This window comes from Struthio camelus, chromosome Z (assembly GCF_040807025.1).
Source record: "Struthio camelus isolate bStrCam1 chromosome Z, bStrCam1.hap1, whole genome shotgun sequence".
NCBI classification, from domain to species: domain Eukaryota; kingdom Metazoa; phylum Chordata; class Aves; order Struthioniformes; family Struthionidae; genus Struthio; species Struthio camelus.
In genome coordinates, this window is record NC_090982.1 from 24,279,376 (window position 1) to 24,302,674 (window position 23,299).

A 23,299-nucleotide genomic window follows, 5' to 3' on the forward strand; every position below is an offset into this window, starting at 1 on the left:
AGGGACATTGTTCCAGTGGTTACCTGCCCTAAGGGTTAAACATTCACCTTTCTAGATGGAATTTGTTTGGCTTTAGCTTGTGCATATTTATGGAAGACTTCCATCCCCAAGGGTTTCAAAGTATTTCAAGCATATTGAAATACATTTATAGAGAAGACTGAATTCCACCTGTTCTTTAAATGCAGCCACTTTGAGTGGGAAATATCACCTTTTCCCCCAACACCCAACAGCTGTTTCTAGCACTTGAGCTAAAAACTCAGAATACAGACACAGCTGACACATCATGATTAAGACAGATTTAAGAAAGTAGAATGCACTTTAAAAGCTGACAAGTATCATAGCGCTAATGTAACCCTTCTAAGCCCACAGAAACGCACCCTGGATGCAGAAAGGAACAGCTCTTGTCAGGAACTTAATACTGCACCTTATCCAAAAGATAATACAACTCCAACCGCTGGCTGAACTTTAGCAACATGACAGCTTTAAGCCTATGACATTTTTGGTACCCTCACTGCACCTTGCAGTGAAGAGCCTTTCCTCAAAGGTTTCCCACCCAATGACTGAGCCTGTCTGCAATGTGAGTTGTCAGCCAAGGATGGCATATTTGGAGTAACAGCTTCACATCTGATATCCTAGCTCAAGGCAGCAAAGGGGCATAATTAATGCAGGTGCGATCCTGAATAAACTTTAGCCGATAATTGAATGTTTTGCACGTGTCTTTGATGGAACAGTCTAATAAGGCCAGCTCTCAGACTTTGTTATGCAATTGTTACTTTTACCTATGACTTAATGGCACGTAATTCATTTAACCAGGCTGTTGTACAACTGTCTTCATGGAAGCAGCAATATGAATTCCTGATATGGATAATAACAATGTATGTCCCAGGTCTCTGTCTCAGTATCTCACAAGGAGGTATCTCTCTTGATTAAAGAGCAAGAGTTAGGCTGGAAAAAGAAAAACAAATACAGATAACCAACTAATGAATGTGTCTTTTTCTGGTATCATACTTTTTATTTATACAACCAATCCATAGGAAGCCGGCACCTTGAGTGGAGGTTACTTTTTAGATCTTTCTAATTATAAAATAAATTATTAGTTTTAAAGAAGGTTACAAACAAAATCAAGCTTTCATTTATAGCTCACTGAGGTGCTGCTGTTTGGATCCCTTCCCAAGAAGGCTGCTTCCACTCGCTTTCTTCTTCAACGTCCGTCTGCTGAGCATTCACCCTTGAAAACGGGTAGAAACAATTTGTGACCAATGTCATCAGTTCCCTTAAACATGTAACCTGGTGGCTCTTTGTATGAAGCCAGGCATCTAGCAGTGCCCTTTGGTGTGTAACTGGTAGCATAGGTGGTTTTGGCCTCTAGTGGCGTCCAAGACCTTGGTCCTGGCCAGCGAGGCTTGCAGCTCTTCGTGATAGAGAGTGGATGAGGTGTGTAGTAGGTCTGAAAGGTAGTTGAGTAATCTATCGGTTCTGCTGGGCAACTCAGCTCAGGAACAGGAATGATAGGTTTTGTTCGCTTGCACTGCCAGGGCTTATAGTCTTCCTTCATTGTAGAAGAGCTATTAAATGGTTCAGTACTTTTTTTAAATTGGACCAAAGACCGACACATCCTGGCTGGCTGGCCATTTGGATGCATGTAATGTAACTGAGTAGTGGTGTGGAGGTCCATTTTCTCCACAGGAGGAACATATACAGCAGGTTTTTTGGTGAATAATGGAGGCAGTGGCCAAGTTCGGTATTTTTCCTGGAACTCTGTTGTAGATGAAAATGGAAGATCATGATGAGGCTTTGGCTGGTATGGTTTTGCCAGCTGGGCTGGCTGGCCAGCCAGCCCCTTGTAAGATAACTTGTGGGTAGTGAGGCCATCAAATGGGGCCTCACTGGCCTTGTATTTCTCATGTTTATGGACGTAGGGCTTCTCCAAAGGATGTAGTACATAATCCACTTTATAATTTGTTATAGTCTCAAAGGGATCCTTGCTTTTTTGGGCCAGATTCACAGGTTTGCAGCTATTAGTGGCAACTGGCCCCCTATAGAGGTAGTCATCCTGGACACTGGTTCTGCAGTCAAATTTTTCTTCTGATGGGTGATAAGTATCATCCGGTCTGATCATCTCTCTCTTTGGTTCTTTCCATAGCACATAGTCACCTGAAACATAAGAGGAATCCTATCTGAGAGCTCAATCAAAGCACAGGTTCTTTGGTGAGTTTAGGCATAAATCATGCTATGTTTTGATTATTAAACTCGCTCCTTATAATAGTTGTTGATGTTGCTATGGTTGCCAAATCCTGTTGGAATATTATTCAAAGAGACATTGTAGAAAAAAACATTCTGCAAGAGAGTGCTACCCCCAGGAAAGCTCAGCATCTACACCAAAAAGACATCAAAAGCCATGACAGAAGTTTGGGAACGTGGGGAGATCAATTACATGTTTGATACCTGGCAGAGAAGATTTTTGCAGATAGGTAGCTATGAGTGAGTAAAATTGTCTGTCCACCATCCCACCTGAAAGACAGAGCTGCAGAGTTGCCCTTGGTCTTTGTTCCTTCTCATATGATGACGACCTGCTTTCTCGGCTGCAAAGATGGGTTACCGCCTGCCGTTGGCTGAGTTTAGGATTTTGCGGTTCATGTTGGTGATCGTAAGCTGAGCTGTGTGGCATTTCTTCTGCTCATGGCTTTGCTCTCTGCCACGCTCCTGCTATCAGCACAAGCAGGAATCCAGAGAGAGCTTTGCACTCTGCATGCAATTTTTTGTTATTAATAACATTATGACAGAGCCCGATGATCAGGCTTGCGCTGATCTGAAGCATTGATCATATCACAGAGACAGTTCCTACTCCAGAAATCTTACTATCTAAATTCATGACTAAGAAAAGTCTATGAGAAGCATTTTAAAAACATTCCTATCATCCTTTCTTTGTATGATAATGCAGGAAGGGAGGCACTGAGAGCTATAAGATTTGCATTCAGTCACACTAGAAGTCTTTGGCAAAGCTGCCTAACTCTCAGACCAGTACTGCAGCCACAAGCCCATCTTTTTTTCCTTCCTAGTAATTCTGTGCAAGTTCCCCTAGAGCTCATTATGGTTACTGGTAGGAAGTTGAAACGAAATAGTCTTGGAGCTAACCCAAGTCTTTTTTTTTTCTTTTCCCTCCTTTCATACCACATGGAGAGTCATGAGGCAAATAAGCTTCCAGCTGACTCTGCACAGGAAGGAAGTCTGGATTTCAAAGTACTAGAGAGTAAATGATGCAATTAGGTATCAGGATATTTGAACTCTCCAATCCAAACAGCATTATTCCTGTTGAATAGCAGTGGCTCTAATACTGCACAAACACAATTACACAGAGGATGTATATTCCATTACAATGTGAATTTGACTAACAAAAATATCTTTCTTTTTCCTGATTGGGTGTCCATTTAAAATTCTTCTGGTTTAAATCAAGTCCCTTTGCCTTGGTACAAGAGAGAAATTAGCAGCCAAAGGTGCAGTGCTGCCGCTGCTGAGTGCTCTGACCTCACTGCCAAGTCCACATAGCCAAAGACTCTGTTGCAAGGTGGCAATAAGGAAGAAGAGGTCTGAGAGCCTGGGGGATTTTCTGCATCCAATGTCTAAAATCTTAACCCCACTAAAGTCAATAGAAAATCTCCCAAAACTGCTGGGGCCAAGATTTGAATGCTGCACGAGCAGGACTGCCTCTTGTGGATATATATGTGCACTTGGACACAGCGTTGCCTTCACGCAGGCAAGATCATGGGCATGCCTGTATACAGAATCACAGAATAGCTGGGATGGAAGGGACCTCTGGAGATCATCTAGTCCAACCCCCCCTGCTCAAACAGGGTTACCTAGAGCGCGTTGCCCGGGATTGTGTCCAGATGGCTTTTGAGGATCCCCAGGGAAGGAGACTCCACAACCTCTCGGGGCAGCCTGTTCCAGTTTTTCCTCGTGTTCAGACAGAACTGCCTGCCTTTCAGTCTGCGTCCGCTGCCTCTTGTCCTGTCCCTGGGCACCACGGAGAAGAGACTGGCCCCATCCTCTTGACACTCTCCCTTCAGATACTTACGCACATTCGTAACATTCCCCCCACCTCAGTCTTCTCTTCTCCAGGCTGAACAGCCCTCTCAGCCTCTCCTCCTATGAGAGATCCTCCAGGCTCTTCATCATCTTCACGGCCCTTCACTCCAGTAGCTTCATATCCCTCTTGTACTGGGGAGCCCAGAACTGGACACAGCACTCCAGGTGAGGCCTCACCAGGGCTGAGTAGAGAAGAAGGATCGCCTCCCTCAACCAGCTGGCAATGCTCTTCCTAATGTAACCCAGGATACCCTTGGCCTTCTTGGCCACAAGGGCACGTTGCTCCCTCGTGCTCAACTTGTCGTCCACCAGGACCCCCAGGTCCTTCTCCGCAGAGCTGCTTTCCAGCAGGTCAACCCCCAGCCTGTCCTGGTACAGGGGGTTATTCCTCCCCAGGGGCAGGACTTCGCGCTTCCCTTTGCTGAATTTCATGAGGCTCCGTTCTGCCCATCTCTCCGGCCTGTCCACGTCCCTCTCAGTGGCAGCACAGCCATCTGGCAAATCAACCATCTATCAGCTACTCCTCCCAGTTTTGTTTCATCAGCAAACTTGCTGAGGCGGCCCTCTGCCCCATCATCCAGGTCACTAATGAAAAGGTTAATCGGGGTTGGCCCAAGCATTGACCCCTTCGGGGACACCATCAGTGCCTGGTCTCCATCTGGACTTTGTGCCTCTGATCACAATTCTCTCAATCCACCTCACTGTCCACTCATCTAGCCCATACTTCCCGAGTTCCTCGCCTGTGCAGATGTTATGGGAGACAGTGTCAAAAGCCTTGCTAAAGCTGAGATTAAACAACACCCGCTGCTCTCTCCTCTTCTACCCAGCCAATCATCTCATCGGAAAAGGCTCTCAGGTTGGTAAGGCATGATTTCCCCTATTGTGGATCCATGCTGACTGCTCCCAACCACCTTCTGGTTATTCCTGTGCTTGGGAAAGGCTTCCAGGATGAGTTGCTACATCACTTTCCCAGGGACCAAGATGAAGCTGACTGGCCAGTAGTTGCCTAGGTCCTCCTTCTTGCCCTGTTTGAAGATAGGAGTGACATTTGCTTTCTTCCAGTTGTCAGGAACCTCTCTCAGTCACCATGGCCATTCAAAGAGGATTGAGAGTGGCCTCACAATGACACTGGCTAGCTCTCTCTCAGGACTCGCAGGTGCAGCCCTACAGGGCCCATGGACTTGTATCTGTCCAGTTTGCTTAAGTGATCTCTAACCTGATCCCTCTCCACCAAGGGAAAGTCTTCCTTTCTCCAGACTTTTCCCCTGCTCTCCATAGCCTGGGATTTCTGAAGGCCAGGCTTGTCAGTAAAGACTGAGGCAAAGAAGGCATTCAGTAGCTCAGCTTTTTTCATGTCCTTTGTCACTGGAGTCCCTGCCCCATTCAGCAGCAGACCCACATTTCCCCTAATCTTTCTTTTGCTACTGATGTACTTACAGAAGCCCTTCTTGTTGCCCTTGACATCCCTCATCAGATTGAATTCCAGAGGGACTTTGGTTTCCCTAGACCCTTCCTTGCATGCTCAGACATTAGCCCCATGTTCCTCCCAGGTTACTGTTCCCATCTCCTTTTTATGTTTGAGTTTTGCCCAGAGCTCCTTGTTTATCCATGCAGATCTCCTGCTCTTTGGGATGGACCATTCTTGAGCTTGGAGGAGGTGATCTCTGAATATTAACCAGCTCTCCTGTACTCATCATTTTTCCATGGCTGTATCCTATGGGATTCTTCCAAGCCTGAAAAGGCCAAAGTCTGCTCTCCTGAAATCCAGGGTGGTCATCATAACTTTTGCCCTGCTCCCTCCTCTCAGGAACCTGAGCTCCACCATCTCATGGTCTCAATAGCCAGTGCTGGCCCTGACCTTCACACCCCCAACCAGTTCTTTCCTGCTCATAAGCATGAGGTCCTTTCCTCGTTGGCTCCTCTATCTATCTCTTGTATTAGAAAGTTGTCACTGATGCTCTCCAGGAACCTCCTGGATTACTTGTGCCCTGCTGTGTTGTCCCTCCAGCAGATATCAGGGTAGTTAAAGTTTCCTATGAGGACCAGGGCCTGCAAACATGAGGCTACTTCTAGCTGTCTGTAGAAGACCTCATCTACATCTTGTTCCTGACCATGTGGCAAACACCCCCAGCAACATCACCAATATCGTTCTGCCCCTTAATCCTTATCCATAAGCTCAGCCGACTCATCGAGCTCTCAACTGGCTTATCATACACTTGTGTTGATGTTCATACACTTGGGTAGATATTTGCTTGTTGCTATTCTTGCCACTGAAACCCTCAGGCCGAATGCTGTACTAGTCCCAGGGGTGTTTAACTCCCTGAGGTGCACACATTTCTGCTATGGGGAGCAGGAGTTGCCCAGGCACTGCTGAGTTGGTGGGATCCTGACCTCGCAGCTAGGCCCTGGACAAATTTTCCGATAAGGCACATCATTTTCCTGGAAAGATGCTCCAGCAGGTAATCTAAGAGCATGCATGGAGCTATGTCATTACAGGGTATCTACTAATAATGCCTGTTAAAAAGAAACTGATAAGACGCGGTCCATCTCCTAGCAAGGACTGGTTCAGAGAGCCAGCATTTCAGATGCCAACCAGGAATTATTGAAAACATTTAAGGTTTCCGTCGTCCTTGCTGGTAAACCAGCCTATGCATTTTGGACATAACCACGGCTTTGCAAAATATTCAAAATATGACAAGAAAGTCATCTATCTTCAATTTTAGACATTTACGAGCTGCATAGATTTGGACACCTCATAGGGATTCTGAATTTATTTTACTTAGTATAAGCCAGCAGTGCTTCTATCCCTTCAAAATATGTTACACTTTTATTGTGACTCTAATTCTTCTCCCATAGATATTAATAGTTTCCCATATAGCACAGTCTTGAAAGCATTAGGGGGTACAGGAGGGAACAAAGGATATGAACCATATGTTGTTGGAGGGTTAGGCACATCTCACTATAACCAAGCAAGACAACGCTAAAATTAGCTTACATACCTGCAGATGGGTAAAAGCAGCTAAATGTAGCTGGGATATTAGGATTTTGAAACCTCAATTCTTTTAGTTAAAAAAAAAAAGAAGTTGCCAATCTTCTGACATTAATTGTGGTATGCAATAGCATCATCTTAAACCTACAGTGTAGTTTGGGACATGGTGTGTGTAGTCAGGAGGAGTCTAACCATACAGTAGGAGAGGTAATTTAATACCAAAGCAGCGCTCTTTCATATACTGCTTAAGTATTTGAATTGTGCTTAATTAATTGAATAGTGTGTTACAACACTGCACACGTTAAATGATGATCAGTAAAACCTAGCAATGCCTGGAGAAGAGTACGATGAACTCTTGTGAGCCCAGGCCCTTAAAGAAAGATTAATTCAATACAGAACTTGATCTTTGAAGAGTTTTGTATGGAGATTTCCATTTGCAGTATTTTGAAAAATACTGCAAATTTTAACCGAATGTGGTTGTGATACGTTTTTATTAGAAAACTTGAGTAACAGTTAAGGTCCTGACCTAAACATTGATAAAAGACAAGATGTACATCTGGTTCAGATAGATAGTGAGAACTTAAGCATATCTAAATGCAGAAGGAAAGATCCTCTGTGTATGCAAAGCAGTTTTTCTTTATTGGCTTCAGTGAAGCTGTTCCAGCGAACACCATCTGGTGACATAGCCTATGCAAAACAAAGAAGTGTTCAAATTTGCGTAAATGTGGGTAGTTTGCACCTGAGGGTCACAGTCTGCACAATTCAAGTCATTCTAAATGGACAGTGTTTCCTGTACTCTTAATGTAAAAATTCCAGTTTACGACATTGCAAACATGCAGCTGTACTAAAGTCTGGCTTTCAGTCATTTCAGCTGGGTCATCTTAACACTGCATTCACACAGCTTTTATTTCCTTCCTTCTTCATTATTCTGAGTTTAAAGAAGAAAATATTTCTGTACATTGGGACCAATCTCAATGCTAGCACCAATCACAAGCTTTTATACTTGCACAGCATAATGTAAACTAAAAGTATTAAAAATGATTTCAAATAATAGACAAATGCTAGCTATCTGCCTAACAACATTAGCTAGCTAGAAACAGTGTAAAAAAGGAGGCAAAATCCTCCAATTTTCTACTTATGACTAACTACCAAAACTAGTACTTACTGCGACTGTATGACGGCAAGATTTGTCCCAGTGCATGCAAAAGAGAGCTAGTGTTGATGGAGATGAAGGAACATAGCCCTGAGAAAGTCAAACCACCTACAACAAGCTACTGCTACTGAGAAATAAATGCAAAATTAGGTCCACAGCTCATCTCTTTCTTTCCAGGGGTAGAGCCTGGTACTTCTGGATACCCACAATTCCCAGGTACGTCCCTTGCATACCCCCAAATTAATTCTGCAGCATGCACAAAACTGATCCTGCGCTTCATGATCTGGTGTACATACACAGAAGGAATAATAACCACACACTTTTTCAACGTGTCTTCTTTGAAAGTGATGCTACCAGTGAATCCTAAAAACAGCTGCAAGGGCACATACCTTTGTAAGTTGTCCATGTGTCCATCTTGTGATTGTTGGTGTTTCTGGTCTCACGGGGGAGACATGGAGGTACTTGACAGATAGGGTAGGGGTTATAATCTTGTCTATACGTGGAGGTCAAATCCATACTCTCATCACTCTTGACAATCTTTTCAGGTGGTTTGAATTTCGGTGGGAACACTTCATGAGCTACGTAATCTCTCCTGCAAACAATAATGTCAATATGCCTTTTATCTTAAAGACAAAATTATGTTCCTTTTCCTGGACACACAAAGAAATAAACACTTCCCTTGCCTCCACAGCCTATGAAAGTGTGGACAGGATACAAATGGTTACTGAAACACACAAGCCCTTTGCTTTTAAAAACCTGGACTCTGAAAAGGGGACTTACACAGCTCTGGACAACCTTCTTTCCACCCAGTGAGGTAAATGGTCTTACACAAAGCTATCTCTGTTCTACAGTGGAGTTACACCAGGGGACATAACTCCTTTTAAAAGACCAATAATTAGAGCAGGCTGTTTATAATGTATGGAAAACATATGAGAGAGGGAACAATAGACTTCCTAGACAATGCAAAGCACAGTAACTCAGCCAAGGACGGGGAGATATCAACAAAACAGTTTTACAGCCCAACACTAACTGAGGAAAGAAACGTGAGCGCAGCCAGAAAGTCAACTTCGTCTCATAAACGACTGTAAAAGAGCTATTTTAGATCTATTTAATAAAATAGTTAAGTAGCGTTAGTTAACTCCAACAAAACATTACCAGAACAGGATGGAGTAGAAAACAATATCACCATGCAGCATTCACTAACTTGAACCTATTTCACTGCCCAGATCCCTTGGCACAGGACAGAGAGTCTGACACCAGCAGATTCGGTCTCTAATGTTAAGAGTGCTTTTGCCCCGGTGTGCTGATCTATTTGCACCATGGGCAGCTGGCCAGGAGAAACCATCAGCTGTTTCAATATTAACATGGCACCTTGCACCTGCAGTGCTGCTGGGTGGGCAAGAGACTCAAGCCTTTGACTTTAGTGAATTACCTGTGTATTTTAGCACATAAACAACGTTCTCAAACTCCTGAATGTGGAGCAGAAGGGAGGAATATTAACATTGTAAAGTATTAGACAGAGGGGTAAAAAACAGAGGTGCAGAAGTTAAAAAAAAAAAAAACAGGAGCATCAAGAAGTGCTTATATAGGTTTCACACGTTTTAGCCATTTGGCACCCTTTTGTCAGCAAAGTATAGCCAATGTAGTTTTAAGAGGGGCCAGGAAAAGGCAAGCAAGACTGGCATGCAGCATCCTCAGTAGCAAGGAGGGCTCAGCAGCAGAGAGGGCCTTTCCCAAGGCACAGACAGTATGCTGCACAATCCCATATCTGAAACAGTTGAGTCAGAGGTATGTAACAGATGACAGCCAGGCAATTCTTCACCAGTGCATCCAAAGATTTTCTTGGGGCAGGAATACCCCCTCTCATACTCTGGCTGTTGCAGTACAGCAGAACTTGCATTGGACATGATGGTGGATAGACTGATCTGCTGGTAAATCAGTGCAACCTTCATCCAAGACACCATGAAAAATAGTCATGCTTGCAACTCCTGGACTTCATCAAGGAGGTTTTTTTGCTCCAATAAGACACCTGACATTCTGCAGAGGGCTATTACAGAGGACTCAGTATTTGCTGACCTCGCAGTCACCACAGCTATTCTTATTTGTTCAGTCAATTCATTTGGTCTGAGGAGAGTTTAATCACACAGGAGAGCTTTTAGCCCTCTTTAGTGGGTAACGGCAGTTTTCCACTGGGCCTTGACACTTGCACCTTGCATGTTTTTTCTTACCATAGTTCCTTGCAAAGGACAGCAAGATTTGCAGTCTACTGGTTAGCTTTTTAAGTTTGGTACATTCTCCTCTCACAGGGGTAGGTAAGTGTTAGGAATAGATGGAGCATATGCTTTGAAGAAACAAATGTAAGTAGTTCCTATGCTTTTCTGCCAGTTTAATTTTTGCAAGTAACTACCCTCCAGGAGTGGTAGTTACTACGGGCATCATTACCTCTGTCTGAGTGAGGATAATTTTGCTGTTTAAACAGGAAATTTCTAAGGTCCATCCTCACTTTCCTGAATGTCATGCATACGAGACCAGAAGTTAGTTATAGGCAGATACAAAGACAGATTTCTCTGTGGCTGCTTCAGCTTATGTAGGAGATGGAAGACATATGCAGAAATCAAGTCTATGAAAGACTCTTTGAAGCCCCCGGGACCCTGCAGCACCTGCTGAAATCTCCTGCATAGGCAGAGGCATTCCAAATGTAAGTAGAAGTCAGGCATTTCAGCAATATTTGTGATTTAGATTGACAATTCTTAAAAAGGCATAGGGAGGGGAAGCAGGTGGAAGTGCTTCCATGTCGTGACTAGGACAAGTGTTTGTGGCCAGTGCTAAATACTGAGACTTACTAGTCCACTGACACTCACTAATGCTACTGACATCTCCTGGATCTCTAATTAGGTGCAGCAAAGGCAAGAGTGGGGTTGTTCATGACCCAGCCTGTGACAACAGAGGAAGTGAACATGAAGATCATGCAGCAGCCTTCATTTGAGTAAAGGTCTCATATTATTATTCATATTACAGGATCTGAGCCTTTTTCTCATGAGTTTCTCCTGTGGACAACTGCTTGGCACATCCTCCTACGAGCAGCAGGGAACAGGCTCAGTGCTTAATTCCATCAGCAAAATGGGCATAATACAAGTGTGAGGATTTATGTTGAATATCAACAGTCTGAGCAGCAGCGTAGTTGAGAAGCAAAAATAGCTCACCACTGCACAATGACTCCCTTGAGGAGTGCACCCACGCTTCCTTTGCAGTCAGCGCAGTTTACCATACTCACACTTCCTTGGAAACCAGTCAACTTGGGTCACACTGTACACAGTGCCATACAAAACACAGAACATCAACAAAAAAACGCTTCCAATATCATCCATATTTTCTCAGGCAACATTTCTATTGAATTCCCAGAAGCCTACCCAAAGCTGGAACTGAATTAACACCAAGATCATGATGTGCTCCCATGGCGCATGTGTTCTCTGAGCAGACCACACCACCACCTCCAGGAAGAAAAATAACTGCTTGCCTCCAGTATAAGAACTGGCCTCAAACTCTGTTGTCCTTCATCACTCCTTTTGTGGAGCCCTCCTAAGTGTCTGTACAACCCCAGCATTGCTCTCTTCAGGCTCCCCATGTGAAAACAACAATTTCACTCCTCTCCATCACCCATCTCCCACACACACGTTTTTTCTAGCTCACAGTCCTCACTCTCTTTCACGTCTTTTCATACTTCACAGTCGAGATGCCTTCCATAGGTATCTGCGGCATCCTGTATTCTTCCTTGGGCTTGAACGAGTCTCTGGGATGAGAGCTGGGATAAAGAGGGTATTTCTCCTTGTACTCTGACAGAAAGCATGGCGTCTCGTGGGTCCTGGAGGGCAGCTGTGGACAATGATGGCACCTGCAAAGGAAAAAACATGGGAGTTGTTGGAGACTCATAAGTCTTTAAGATAGCTGATTAAAAATACCTAACTGTCCAACTCAGCTGCAGGATGCAAATGCAAAATAGCAGATAAGTGAGCATTCCAATGACTGCTACAATCTTGGTTATTTAAAGTGTAAAAGCACAACCTGTACAAAGAATTGGCTGTTTCTGTCTACTACCGTAGCTTGTAGGCATGACAGTCAGTGAAGCCAATACAAAATAGCCCAAGAAAAGCAAGTTTGCCCACATGAAGAAAAAGCAAGTTGATCTGAGATGTAGCTTAATACACCATATTGTGCTGGACTGGAAACTCCTTTTGATGTCGTTTTTCTTCAGTTTCCTACAAATTTATTATTCAGCGCTTCCCGCACATGGAGCAGTTAATTAACAAGTGAGCAAAAGGGTTACAGGTTGGGAGTCTCTATTCACTCATACTTGTGCAGTGCTGCTCTGACTTTAAATGGTCATATAAGCGCAGAACAAAAGACACATGAACCATAATGGTGTAGGTGTGCTCCCACCAAAATTAGGAGCACTTGTTTTGAGATCAACATGAAGAATGCCAAAGCTACATCTCCCATGCAAGACTGAGCATGCATTGTGAGTGCAGATATTTGTACCTTGATAAATATAAATTAAAAAAAAAAACCTTTTAAGATCAGGCTTCTAAACATCTAAAGAATCCCTCTGAAGACTTAAAGAAGTAAATCAATAATATCATGACTTTCTATTTGCTATTTATTGTTCTTTTAATACTTAATAGAATCCTTTCTTTTAAGAGAAAGACACTTCTGTAGTGAGCCAGAGCCTTGTTACTAAAATAGCTCCACTGGCTTCAGCAGAGCAACATGTACATGCGCAAGCCAAAATCCTTGCTCCTGGTGAGGGGACACATCAGCAAGTGCCAGGCCTAGCTGCAGCATATTTTGAGACGCCTGGACCGGGAAAGGAGGCTGTCATCTGAGTCAACCGAAAGAAGGGGAAGCAACAGGATCCAGACCTCTGGCTCTTTGAACATTTTCTGGAGGATGGTACTGAGAATGCTGGGAAGGCAACTTTTTACTTCGCAAAATACCTACGTAAGTTGTTGATCACTGGTGCTTCCTTTCAAGGCATGGTTATTTATGCCAGCTGGAGTTTCTAAAACTTCTGTGTTAGTGTAAGGATGTTGGTTCTGGAGACAGTCTGACATGAAGCCAAATGATGACTATTAAGTCTGTGATACTTCTGATTTGTGTGCTTTGCCAGGAGAGGACCAGGCAAGGTTTCTGCCCCTAACTGCAGTGGTTTTTGTAAATGGAATAACTCCTAGGGATCAGTGGAGTTTCTCTGGAGTGGCATTTTCCAAGTAACAAAAAGTATGGCATTCTGCTATCTATCTAGGGATTTGAGTCGACACAGATCATAAAAAGGTTGTGATCAGAGCTGACATCGTAAACAATAAACCTCTCAGTATAGACCCTGAGGTGATACATGAAGTTAAAAACTCTCAAAGTTAGTATTTGTATGAGCTTCCTCTTTTAAGTTAAACAAAACCAAACCAAAATGACATCCTCTATTGTTGAATTCTAGTGAGTCATAGATGACACGGGCATCATCAAAAAATGTAATCACTTTGGGGGGGAGGGGGAGGGGCTGGTAAACTCCTTAATTAATACTATCTTTTACAAAAGTCTCTTCTCCATCCGAACAACATATTACCTGCTAGATTTCTGGTATTACCCAAAAACTCTGTTACTGAAATGGAATAGAAGAGAAGTTTTTGGTTTTCTTAATAAAGGTAAAAGAGCTGTGTACAAAACCCTTTTTTTTTTTTTTTTGCCTTATAGAATCACTATTTGTTGTCTCCACTACCTCCTGTAGCAGGCTCCCATACAGCAAATCTTTCAGGCTGGGTAGAACTCTCTAATATGACAGCTGGGCTACTGTTGGTGTTTTTAGCCCAGACAAGATGTTGCCCTGTATATAAAACCTGACAAACCTTTCAGAGACTTTGTAGGGCTGAAATGATGGAGTTATCTTTCATTGTTGAAGCAGATACGATCTCGTTATTCTATTCTGATCACTATTATCAATTACAGATGCTATCGTAAGGGCAACAATAAGTCATCATCAAGGTCCCTCCATGCTGGACACTTTTCCAACACTCAAAAATCACTCTGGCCACAGAAAGACCAGGGCTTGATCCATTCCCCCAAGTGCAGGTGCCCAGTGCCATCGAGGATGTGCTGGGCTGTGTGAGGCATCCACAGCCGGCTGACAGAAATGACAGGACTTACTGCAGATCCATGGCCTGTAAAGGAGCCCCATTGGAGTCAGGAGATCCGAGACAAGTTCAAAGGCCTTAGAGGCCTACAGTGAGATGACTGAATCCCATCCTTACGAAGAAAACGTGTTAAGTATGATTAAATTAGGTGTCATATCTGCTTATTGTATGCTGATGTCTCAGATGCTCTAGAGTGCCTCAAATGCTACCAGACTCCTACGCATAGACAACTGAGTCATGCCATGGCAGTCTAGGCAATAGTGACGCAGCAAACACAAACTGTATTAACGCAAATAAATGAGATAGATTGCCACACAGATTGCAAATAAATGTTCCGAGAAACTTCACTGCTAAACTTAATAGTATTTCTTCAAACGCTGAAAGTAGTTAAACTGAAAGTAGGGGTTTTTTTTAAGGAGTTCAGTGGCTTAGTTGTGTCTTCAAGCAAAGGGTGGAGTAAAAAAAATCGGTTATTTACACATTAGCAGTTAGTGCAGCTTAATAGGAACAGAAACAGTGATGAAGGGCCCAGCAATCATAGTATGCACATTTCACCATGGGTTTACTTCAGAGCAGCTCTAGTCTGGTCTTCTGTCAGAGGGGTCTGAACCCATCTTTCCTTCTGAAGACAATTCAGTCCGGGTGCTGCAAGACCTCTCCACAATGTGTAGCAGCATGAGGACGATGAGGACAAGCAGATTTATCTCAGAAGTTCACTCCTGGTCGAAACTAAAAACGCTACCATGGATTCACCTACCACTGAGGACCTCCTTCTGCTGACCCCAGCATATGCTTTTCCACATTCTGGCCTCATTTAGTCAAAGATAGGCGTTGGATCCCGCCCACAGATTTCTGCCCAGAGACATAACAGTCTATATCGCTTTCTGGTCTGATGCAAACCTGCTGAAGACCATGAGAAGTCTGCTGATTAAGGACTTCAGGAACTGGCCCACAGGAACTACAGAGAGAAGAGGCCTCTGGTTTTATGCCTCGTACATCATTCCTGCCAAAGTAAGATTGTTCCCTACTGGCTGTATGTTTTCCAATACTCTATTGAGTCCAAGTCGAATTACTCAGTTGAAAGGGCTTCTATACTTAATGAAGTCACTACTAAATCAAATGTTGGGCTATTAGTAGATGTCTGATTAGCAAAATTTATGCTGAAAGCCAATCTGCGTTCATGGTTACATGTACCTCAACTGGATTATTTTCCGAACTAGCAACAAGAGTGGAGGAAAAGCCCAGAACACGCAAATAAAATTCAGCATTATTTTGACAAGCCAATTTTTCAAGCTGATTACAAAACCTTCTGTGAACTCATAAATCGGGAGGACTCCTCTGGATCCTAGTAGATTCATTTTTACCTTAGAGAATTTGGGGATTTGGACAAATGGAGTCAGGCACACCATCCCTGTCAGTTACAACCTTCGAAGAACAGGATTCAGGATGAAAATCTTGAAAAATAGTCTAAGCAAGTTGGGGCAGAGTACTGCTGGGTGCCCTAGTTTCTTATGAATCGTGCAAAATTCGAGCCTTCATATCCTGAGGAGACACAACCAGGGAAATGAAACAAAGAGAACCTGCTTGCTCTTGTTGGCCCAAGAGACCTGGCTGCAATGGGTTTTGTGGAGAGGAGACAAAAGCCTTCCAAGCACAGGCTGCACAGACGCTTCCCGGTCATATTTGTGATCTTACAGCATTCCTAGAAATTCCTCCCTCATCCGCCGAGGGAAAATGATCTCCCTGCTCCTTTACCTTCAAACCTGCTGGCTTCACTCAGTTCTTAAGTGCACTTTCCTCCCCCTGCTCTCTTGAGCCCCATGACAGGGCAAGCCCTGTTACGCTTGGCTTTGGAGTGTGTCCGTGGGGCCTTACCTTAGCCTTTTATGTTAAAACTGCGCTCTGATTAGGTGCTAAAAACAGCTATACTGCCTCATGGTCCTGCAAACGCTGTGAATATTTACAGTGGCCAAAGGAAATGGCTGAGGAGGAGTAAATGAACGACACCTCATTAATGTCATCAGGCAGCACCCGTCACAGCTCAGCCGCACGTGCGGGTGTGCAGGGGTTCCCTCGCAATGCGGGTTTCCAAAGCGGACGGTGCAGAGAGAAGGTGCAGCTCCGTCAGCGTGACGAGGACAGGCAGCCCCCTGCTCTTCCCGACGATCCCACGGGAGTAACAGTTTGCAGAATCTGCATTTTTCCCCTTGCAGACGTGTAATGTCGCTAGGGAGCGTGAATGCTAGGAAACTCCTCAAGAGCCCAGCATGGGGAAAACTGAGCCTCATGCAGACAGCCGAGGCCTCAGCTGCCAAGTTCAGGGTCCCGGTTCAAAGCTCAGCCTTCATCAGGGGCCGCGGGACCTGGCAATACAAGCGGCTTCACACCTCAGCTATTCACACACTCTTAATGGGCATGCGTCTGCTTTCTCTTGGCTAGGCAAGCATACGTTGTCTACTGCATTTCAGAGCACAAAACCAAAACCAGAATGAGATATTTCAGAGCTAGTTCTTGAGGAAAGCACGTTCTCCAAAGGAAATCTTTCACAGCAGGGCAGAGAAGCAAATCTGATTTCTTTATCTTCTATTATTTTGCACTGAATTATGATGTATGTCCACAGATACTACAGTAGCACTACCTGTAGAACCACAGGCTATGAGAAGGAGAAAATAGTCATCAGTGACAATTCACCACCTACATACAATAAAATAAAAGCTTCTCTTCTACCGGCAGAGAGAGATTTCTTGAAAATGTTTTTACCGGAGACTAGTGTAAATCACAGAGCAAGATTCTTAACAAGGAGCGGAACAACACTACATCTCAAGGTATACTTCACTTTAATATTCCTTTTGGCTCAATAAATGTTTAGAAAACAATTACATGATTCTTAGGTACTGAAGTTACTTGACTCGTAGACCCTGGACATGCAAAGCTAAAGCTTATCACGGTAGTAATCAGCCTAGAAGGCAAAGCATCTAAAACTGAAAAGAAAAACTCTTTCTGCAGAAGTCTGTGCAACTATTTGCCACTGATTGTCACATGTTGCTGGACTACAAACAGAAGGACATTTGTCAGTTTCCCGGGGGGCTGCTTGCTCCACACCTAAGCAGCTGCTTTGGCAGTTGTCACAAGGAGGATATTAGCCTCGATAGACCAGAGACCAGATCTTGAGTGGCAATTCCTATTTCTCCACAGGCTCTCACAGTGCCAACAAGCTGCTTGCTTGTGCCCAGCTCACAAGGGAGGAACCTTCGCATCAGCTTTCATTTCCACCTCGCAAAGGGCTGTCGGTCACTCACAGTCCCACAGAAGAAGTTTTCTTAGCACTGGCAGCTCCAGCTCCCCATACGCGACCGAGCAGCATCACTCCACCCCTCCATCACCATGCAGCACCGGCTGAAACACATGCTGATACAGGCTAAAATAAGCATTTCTTGCCATACTTTGCACAGGGCACTGTGGGAATAAAGGTATGAATGGCAGATATTCCCCTTTATGAGCTAATAGCGCTGATTCCATTCCCCTTAGTTTTTTTCAAATTGTATCTGAATTGCACAGAGCATCTCTGGTAGTTAAACACAAGAGTGAGTTTTTGAACCCCTCAAGAACTATAAACTAAATCTTCAGTTGGTAAAACAGATTGCAGCTCCCCTGCCTTCAAGGCAGCTATAGTCATCTATACATATCCTCACAAAATGAGGAAGCTCTTCTTTAGTTCCTAAGGAGCTGCAATGAAACATGTCAAATTGTATCACCTCATGTTAAATACTCGTTTAAGTCAAGTAGGATGGTCTAGAGCCACGGCACAGGACTGGAATTCAGGATATCTGAATTTAATTCCCGGCATTTACCACAGTCTCCCCAATGAGCTCTGTTCTCTGTCACTCAAAGATAAAGTACAGCATTCTCCTTCATAGGAGAAAAAGCATGAATTTTATAAGATCTGTGAAATTCTTAAGATGACCCTCTCAGATTGATGTGATTTTTTCTAATGTCTGTGATTAATAATAAAAGATTGCTACAAAGGGCTGAAAATGAAGACAGAACAGAAAGCGGTTCTATTAAAATCTGTATGTGTATTACTACTGCCAGTTATTGGCCACAGAGGTCATGGGTGCCACGATATTGCTGCTTGAGAGGAAAAACACGAGGCTCAGGATTGGCTCAGGATAATTTAGTTTTCCTTGGTCATTAATGCCAGTCCTCACACCACCACCAAAGTATTGCTCAGAGGGAAGAGCACTATCTCCTGGATCACATAACCTACCTCTTGCAGCACTTCTAATTTCCACAACTGATCAGATCAAATCAACATTATGGAAATTTCTATTTTACGTGGGATGATGATGCTGTCCAAAGGTAGGTAGGAATGTAAAAAATGTGCCAAAGGGCTGGGACACACTCTGTAGCAGGGAACAATTCCAAGAGATGGACTGTAAAGAAAACCGCTGAAGGTGAGTCTTTATCTGTGCAAATCTCTTCTCTTCCCAGCAATGGAGATGCAGCCAGAGGCCACCTTACATGACTCAGTTCTGTAAGGATGGACAATAGATTAGATGTCTGTGAAGCAGGAAGAAGTATACTCATGCAAAGTATCAAAGTATATCACATACAATTATTGGATACAGTAATAATATCAGAAAAATTAAAACATGTTGTGGCTAAGGGCATATGGAAAGTACAGGCTTCTGCTTTATGATGAATGGTGTAGAAATAAAACTTAAATGTACAGTAAAAGCAATTGATTCCTTGATAGAGAAGTCTGAAGTCCCTGTGATCATAACAGTACGAAGAAACTTGAATGTGAAACCTCTGTGAGGTTAATTGTAATTCCCACCCAGATCAGAAACTTTTTTATTTGTGTTATACTGAAATGCTACACCCTGGACCCTGAACTGCACTTTTTCCCCCAACATGTACATTCCCCAAATGTTAGAACGGATGGATCAGTAATCACTTCAAAATGAATAAAAGCAATAGTGGAGAAAGAGATTTCACACATTTGCATGCATATGCTCTTAATTGTGAGAGCTGATAAAAGTTAAACAATGGAGAAATATAAGTATATAGATGTAGAGGGGTCATCAGTGACAACAAACTGAAACACTCAATAGCCCAGTCCTCCAAATTCACCCCAATTGGAAAGAATCCAGGGCATTCGGAAGGAGACCAATACCCTGGAAGAAAACAAAAATCTGTGGCATGCTCTTAAACATCACTGTAGTGGTCTCCCTTTTGAAAGCTGCACAAAAGCATCATGGTCGCCCTTCATACGGGCCAAGAGAACCCCCAGCCAGCGCTGTACCGAGCTCACCATACTCCACATGGCCACTCTTGCCTTCATTTACCGTCCTACACTGCTTTCTACAAATGAAACTGTTAAAAATAATTTCTTTACTATCATCTTCCTATCAAATTCGTCTCAAATATCCCTTCAATGAGCAGGGATTTTACTGTTTTTTTCAATGCTCTCACCACTATCATTTCAGGAACTTTCAATACATTTCAAAGAGCTCTGCTAATTTATCTGGATTTCAGTACCTGAGGGTTCAAAAGAGATCATCTTCAGAAATAAATACGACTGTCTTCATAGCTATTTCATACATGTCTTCTTTGAAATAAAATAAACAGAGCTTAAGCATATTGACGCACTTTAAAGGTACTGCAAGTAGAGAGCAAGGCTTAAAGATCCTGACTGCCATTAATCCAAACAACATCTGTGCAAAACCAGGCAATCGTGTACATTGAGTAATTCCTCTGCGTTGTCAGGGTTCACTCATCCTAGCCAGATGCAGCAAACGACCAAGGACCTGGTGCCAAAGCTTCATTTCAGGAGCTGTCTTAGCCAGAGGACACATTAAACATTTGTGGCTGCACTAACTTTGGCAGCTGGACCAGGACATTAGCAAAAGGAAGGTCCAAGACAGTCCCATTTTTTTTTGCAAGTTACCTGTGGAAATAGTACCCTTCAAAGTTGGAATACGCTCTTGACAGGAGTGAGGTAGATAGATATCTCTGTCCAAGGACAGTAAGTTTGGGTAGGTAATGGGTTTTACTTTCACAAAATGAATTCAGTGATTTATCTGTGCTCTCGAACTGAGACCTGCACTTCACACTCCACTTCTCTTTCAGCTCCCCAAGACAGCAGTCAAAGTGTAATTAGATCTGTCATTAAGTACTATAACGCCACCTTTATTTCATGCCTGAGCGCTCTCAAATTTCAGCACATTAAAACATGCACGGCATACCACGTTTTGCACAAACTCATTATGACAGATTTTGCGAATTACTGAAGCAAGACCTAGGGAGGTCCTTCCTTATATGTATATAACCTTTGCACCTAACCAGCAACAATGGAGCAAACACCACTTTCTTTTACATCTGAATTTGTATAGCACTATCATAAATCAAGTAAAGGCACGCACTTTACATTTATCAGAGATGAGACAGAAACTTTGAAAGACTGGGCACTCCAATACGAATGCCAGCAAGCTCGTGTGGTCTTACCCCCTGGAGCAGAACTGGCTAAAAAAAGTGCTGTACTCACTTTCAAATCTGAAGTGGTAGCTGCCCAGTCATCATAAGATGCTGTGGCCTTTGCTACTTGAAAGGTGCATAAGTCTAAGCAAGAAATCACGCTGTATAAGCATGGGCTTTTATGACAGATTTCTCCCACAGGGTTAGAGCCAGGACAGAAACATCTGCAAAATGAGAGGTAGGATTCTCAGTCAGCATGATCTCTGAAGTCCTATTTTCAACTGAGGCCACTTTGCACTGCTCCATGATGAGGAAAGAAAACTTCTGAGCAAAAGACCTCATTTCTTGTGTCTGAAATAACAGGAACGTCACACTGAACTCTGTTCAAATGTTTCTTTACTATAAATACAAGAAGAAAACTGTGCTATGCATGAAGACTTCTTTGATGCTTTCTAGAAGTATCTTATATTAGAGCCTTCTAAGAGCAATGTGGGAAATACACTCTGTATTTTTTAAAGGACTGCCAATTGCTGCTATACCATATAGAACACAACAGCTGAGTAAAAACCTTTGGAAAGATTTCATCTGAATGTACGTATTGATAGAGATCACTGTAAACTGAAGTTTGGGACTGAAATTGCCAGAACTGACCTCAGAACTGGTGCAGAAATGCAGATATTAGCACGTACACAGTACTTTGATTACTGGTTAAAAAGGTAAGACCTGATGACCTACCTGTCTGGATGCTGGGGAAAAACCCAACACTGAAGCAGGGGCAAACTTTTGTGTAGCTGAACATCGCGGTAGTAGCTTGAATCCCTTTCCTCTCTTCACGTACTCCACTCTTTCCCATCTCCTCTCACTGCTACCTCAGTATTCAGAAGGGAGAAATTATCCCTTCTAATTCTTAACAGCCACCCTGTAGCCTCTGGTCTTTCCCAGAATCTCACCCAAAACCACATCTCGGAACCTGCCGGCCATGCGCACTTCCACACAACCTCCTCCAAGGTCAGGGGAGCTCTTCAGTTCACACAGAGCGGAGATCCAGCCCCACAGCTAGCCCACTTCGTCTATGCCTTTATCTTCCCTTCACGTCTGTGCCTGTTTTAGCATGTTGTGTAGACTCTGATGATTCACCTGACACAGTAACCAGACAGTGTGCAGTCTGTGTGCCTACTGACCACAGCCTGGTCTTCTCAGCTCTGTGTAAGACTAAGAAAGTTTCTTTTTTAGTAAAGAAACGTCCCCAATTCATGCACGCACTATAAAAAATGAGAATTAATTTCCACTGATTTTAGGGGAAAACAGTAACTTTGTCAAAGACGCAGCTGAAGTAGACTTCAAAGTGTTACGGACTCATAGACCCCCGGGCAATACTTTCTAAAAGTAATATCTATCTACAACAGCGTAATAAAGGGCTATTCCGCTGCCAGAACCACAGTCAGTAAATTTAAAACAGTGTAGAACAGGTGTACCTGAGAGGGGAATAAGGACCAGTGTTCTTTTAATAGGGCCCAAGCAACTTGGTGCCATATAACGGCTTCTGCAAAACAATTTCCATAAGCATGCTTTCACCAACTGCTACAGCTTCCAGGAAGCGTAAGAGAAGTGATCATAAGACCTTGCCCAATGGTCCCCAGCACCTGCTTATTGCGTGATCTACGTCATTTGTAACACATTCTGTAGAATTCAAGGCAAGAAGGTGGAAAATAGAGAAGCAGAGAACAGAGATTTACCAACAACTTCATCGTTTCTACATCAAATTTGTCCCTCTGATTGTAAAAGAAAAGGCAATTTTCTAATGCCTTTACTTACTTTCTTACTGAATTTGCAATATGAGCAATATGGAAAAGTCTAGGTAGCAACATGGCAATTCAGTCTGGCAATATAAACAGTATGGAAAGTGGGAACAGATCACGAATTGCTGTGGGAGTCCATCTGTCTTGGAGAACTACAGGTAAATTTTGGCTGTTACAGAGACAGTCATCTTTCATATGTAAAAAAATCAGGAAAAAATAAGTTTTCCCGTTAAACTATTCCCTGTCCAAAAGAATACCAGCCATGAGGAAGCTGCCAGAAATCCTGAAATTCTTAACATCTTTCTGGAGCTATCAGTCACTTTTCTCTGCTGATGGGCTTCAATATATTCAGAGTTATAAAATAAGAACGCAGTCAGCCCTGTTGGTAGAGGTATCTCTCTAGTGTCATCCTTCCTTGTAGTAGAATAGCCATCTCTGTTTTACTATATTGAAAGGCTTGCACCAGTAATAAATTAGAACTGGATCCTGAATTATCAACAGCCTTTCTTGGTCAATATTCTCTCTTCCTAAGCAAAGGGAAAAACAATAAGCACAGTGCCTACTCTGAATGGATTCTGTTAAATTCTCTCAGACAAAAGGCCACATTTCTGAT

The 23,299-nt window shown here is 43.2% G+C and overlaps 1 protein-coding gene across 1 annotated transcript in view; it reads right to left on the minus strand.

Annotated features, from left to right (window-relative positions):
• Positions 1-1,044: 1,044 nt before the first annotated feature.
• Positions 1,045-23,299, minus strand: part of SAXO1 (stabilizer of axonemal microtubules 1) — a 40,658-nt gene continuing 18,403 nt past the window's right edge. Inside the window, exons 2-4 of the mRNA XM_009677009.2 lie at positions 11,950-12,120; positions 8,618-8,820; positions 1,045-2,154 (exon numbers count right to left, since the gene is read on the minus strand). Coding sequence (XP_009675304.2) covers positions 1,202-2,154; positions 8,618-8,820; positions 11,950-12,120 — 1,327 coding nt within the window. The 3' untranslated portion in view covers positions 1,045-1,201. The remainder of the gene's footprint in view (positions 2,155-8,617; positions 8,821-11,949; positions 12,121-23,299) is intronic.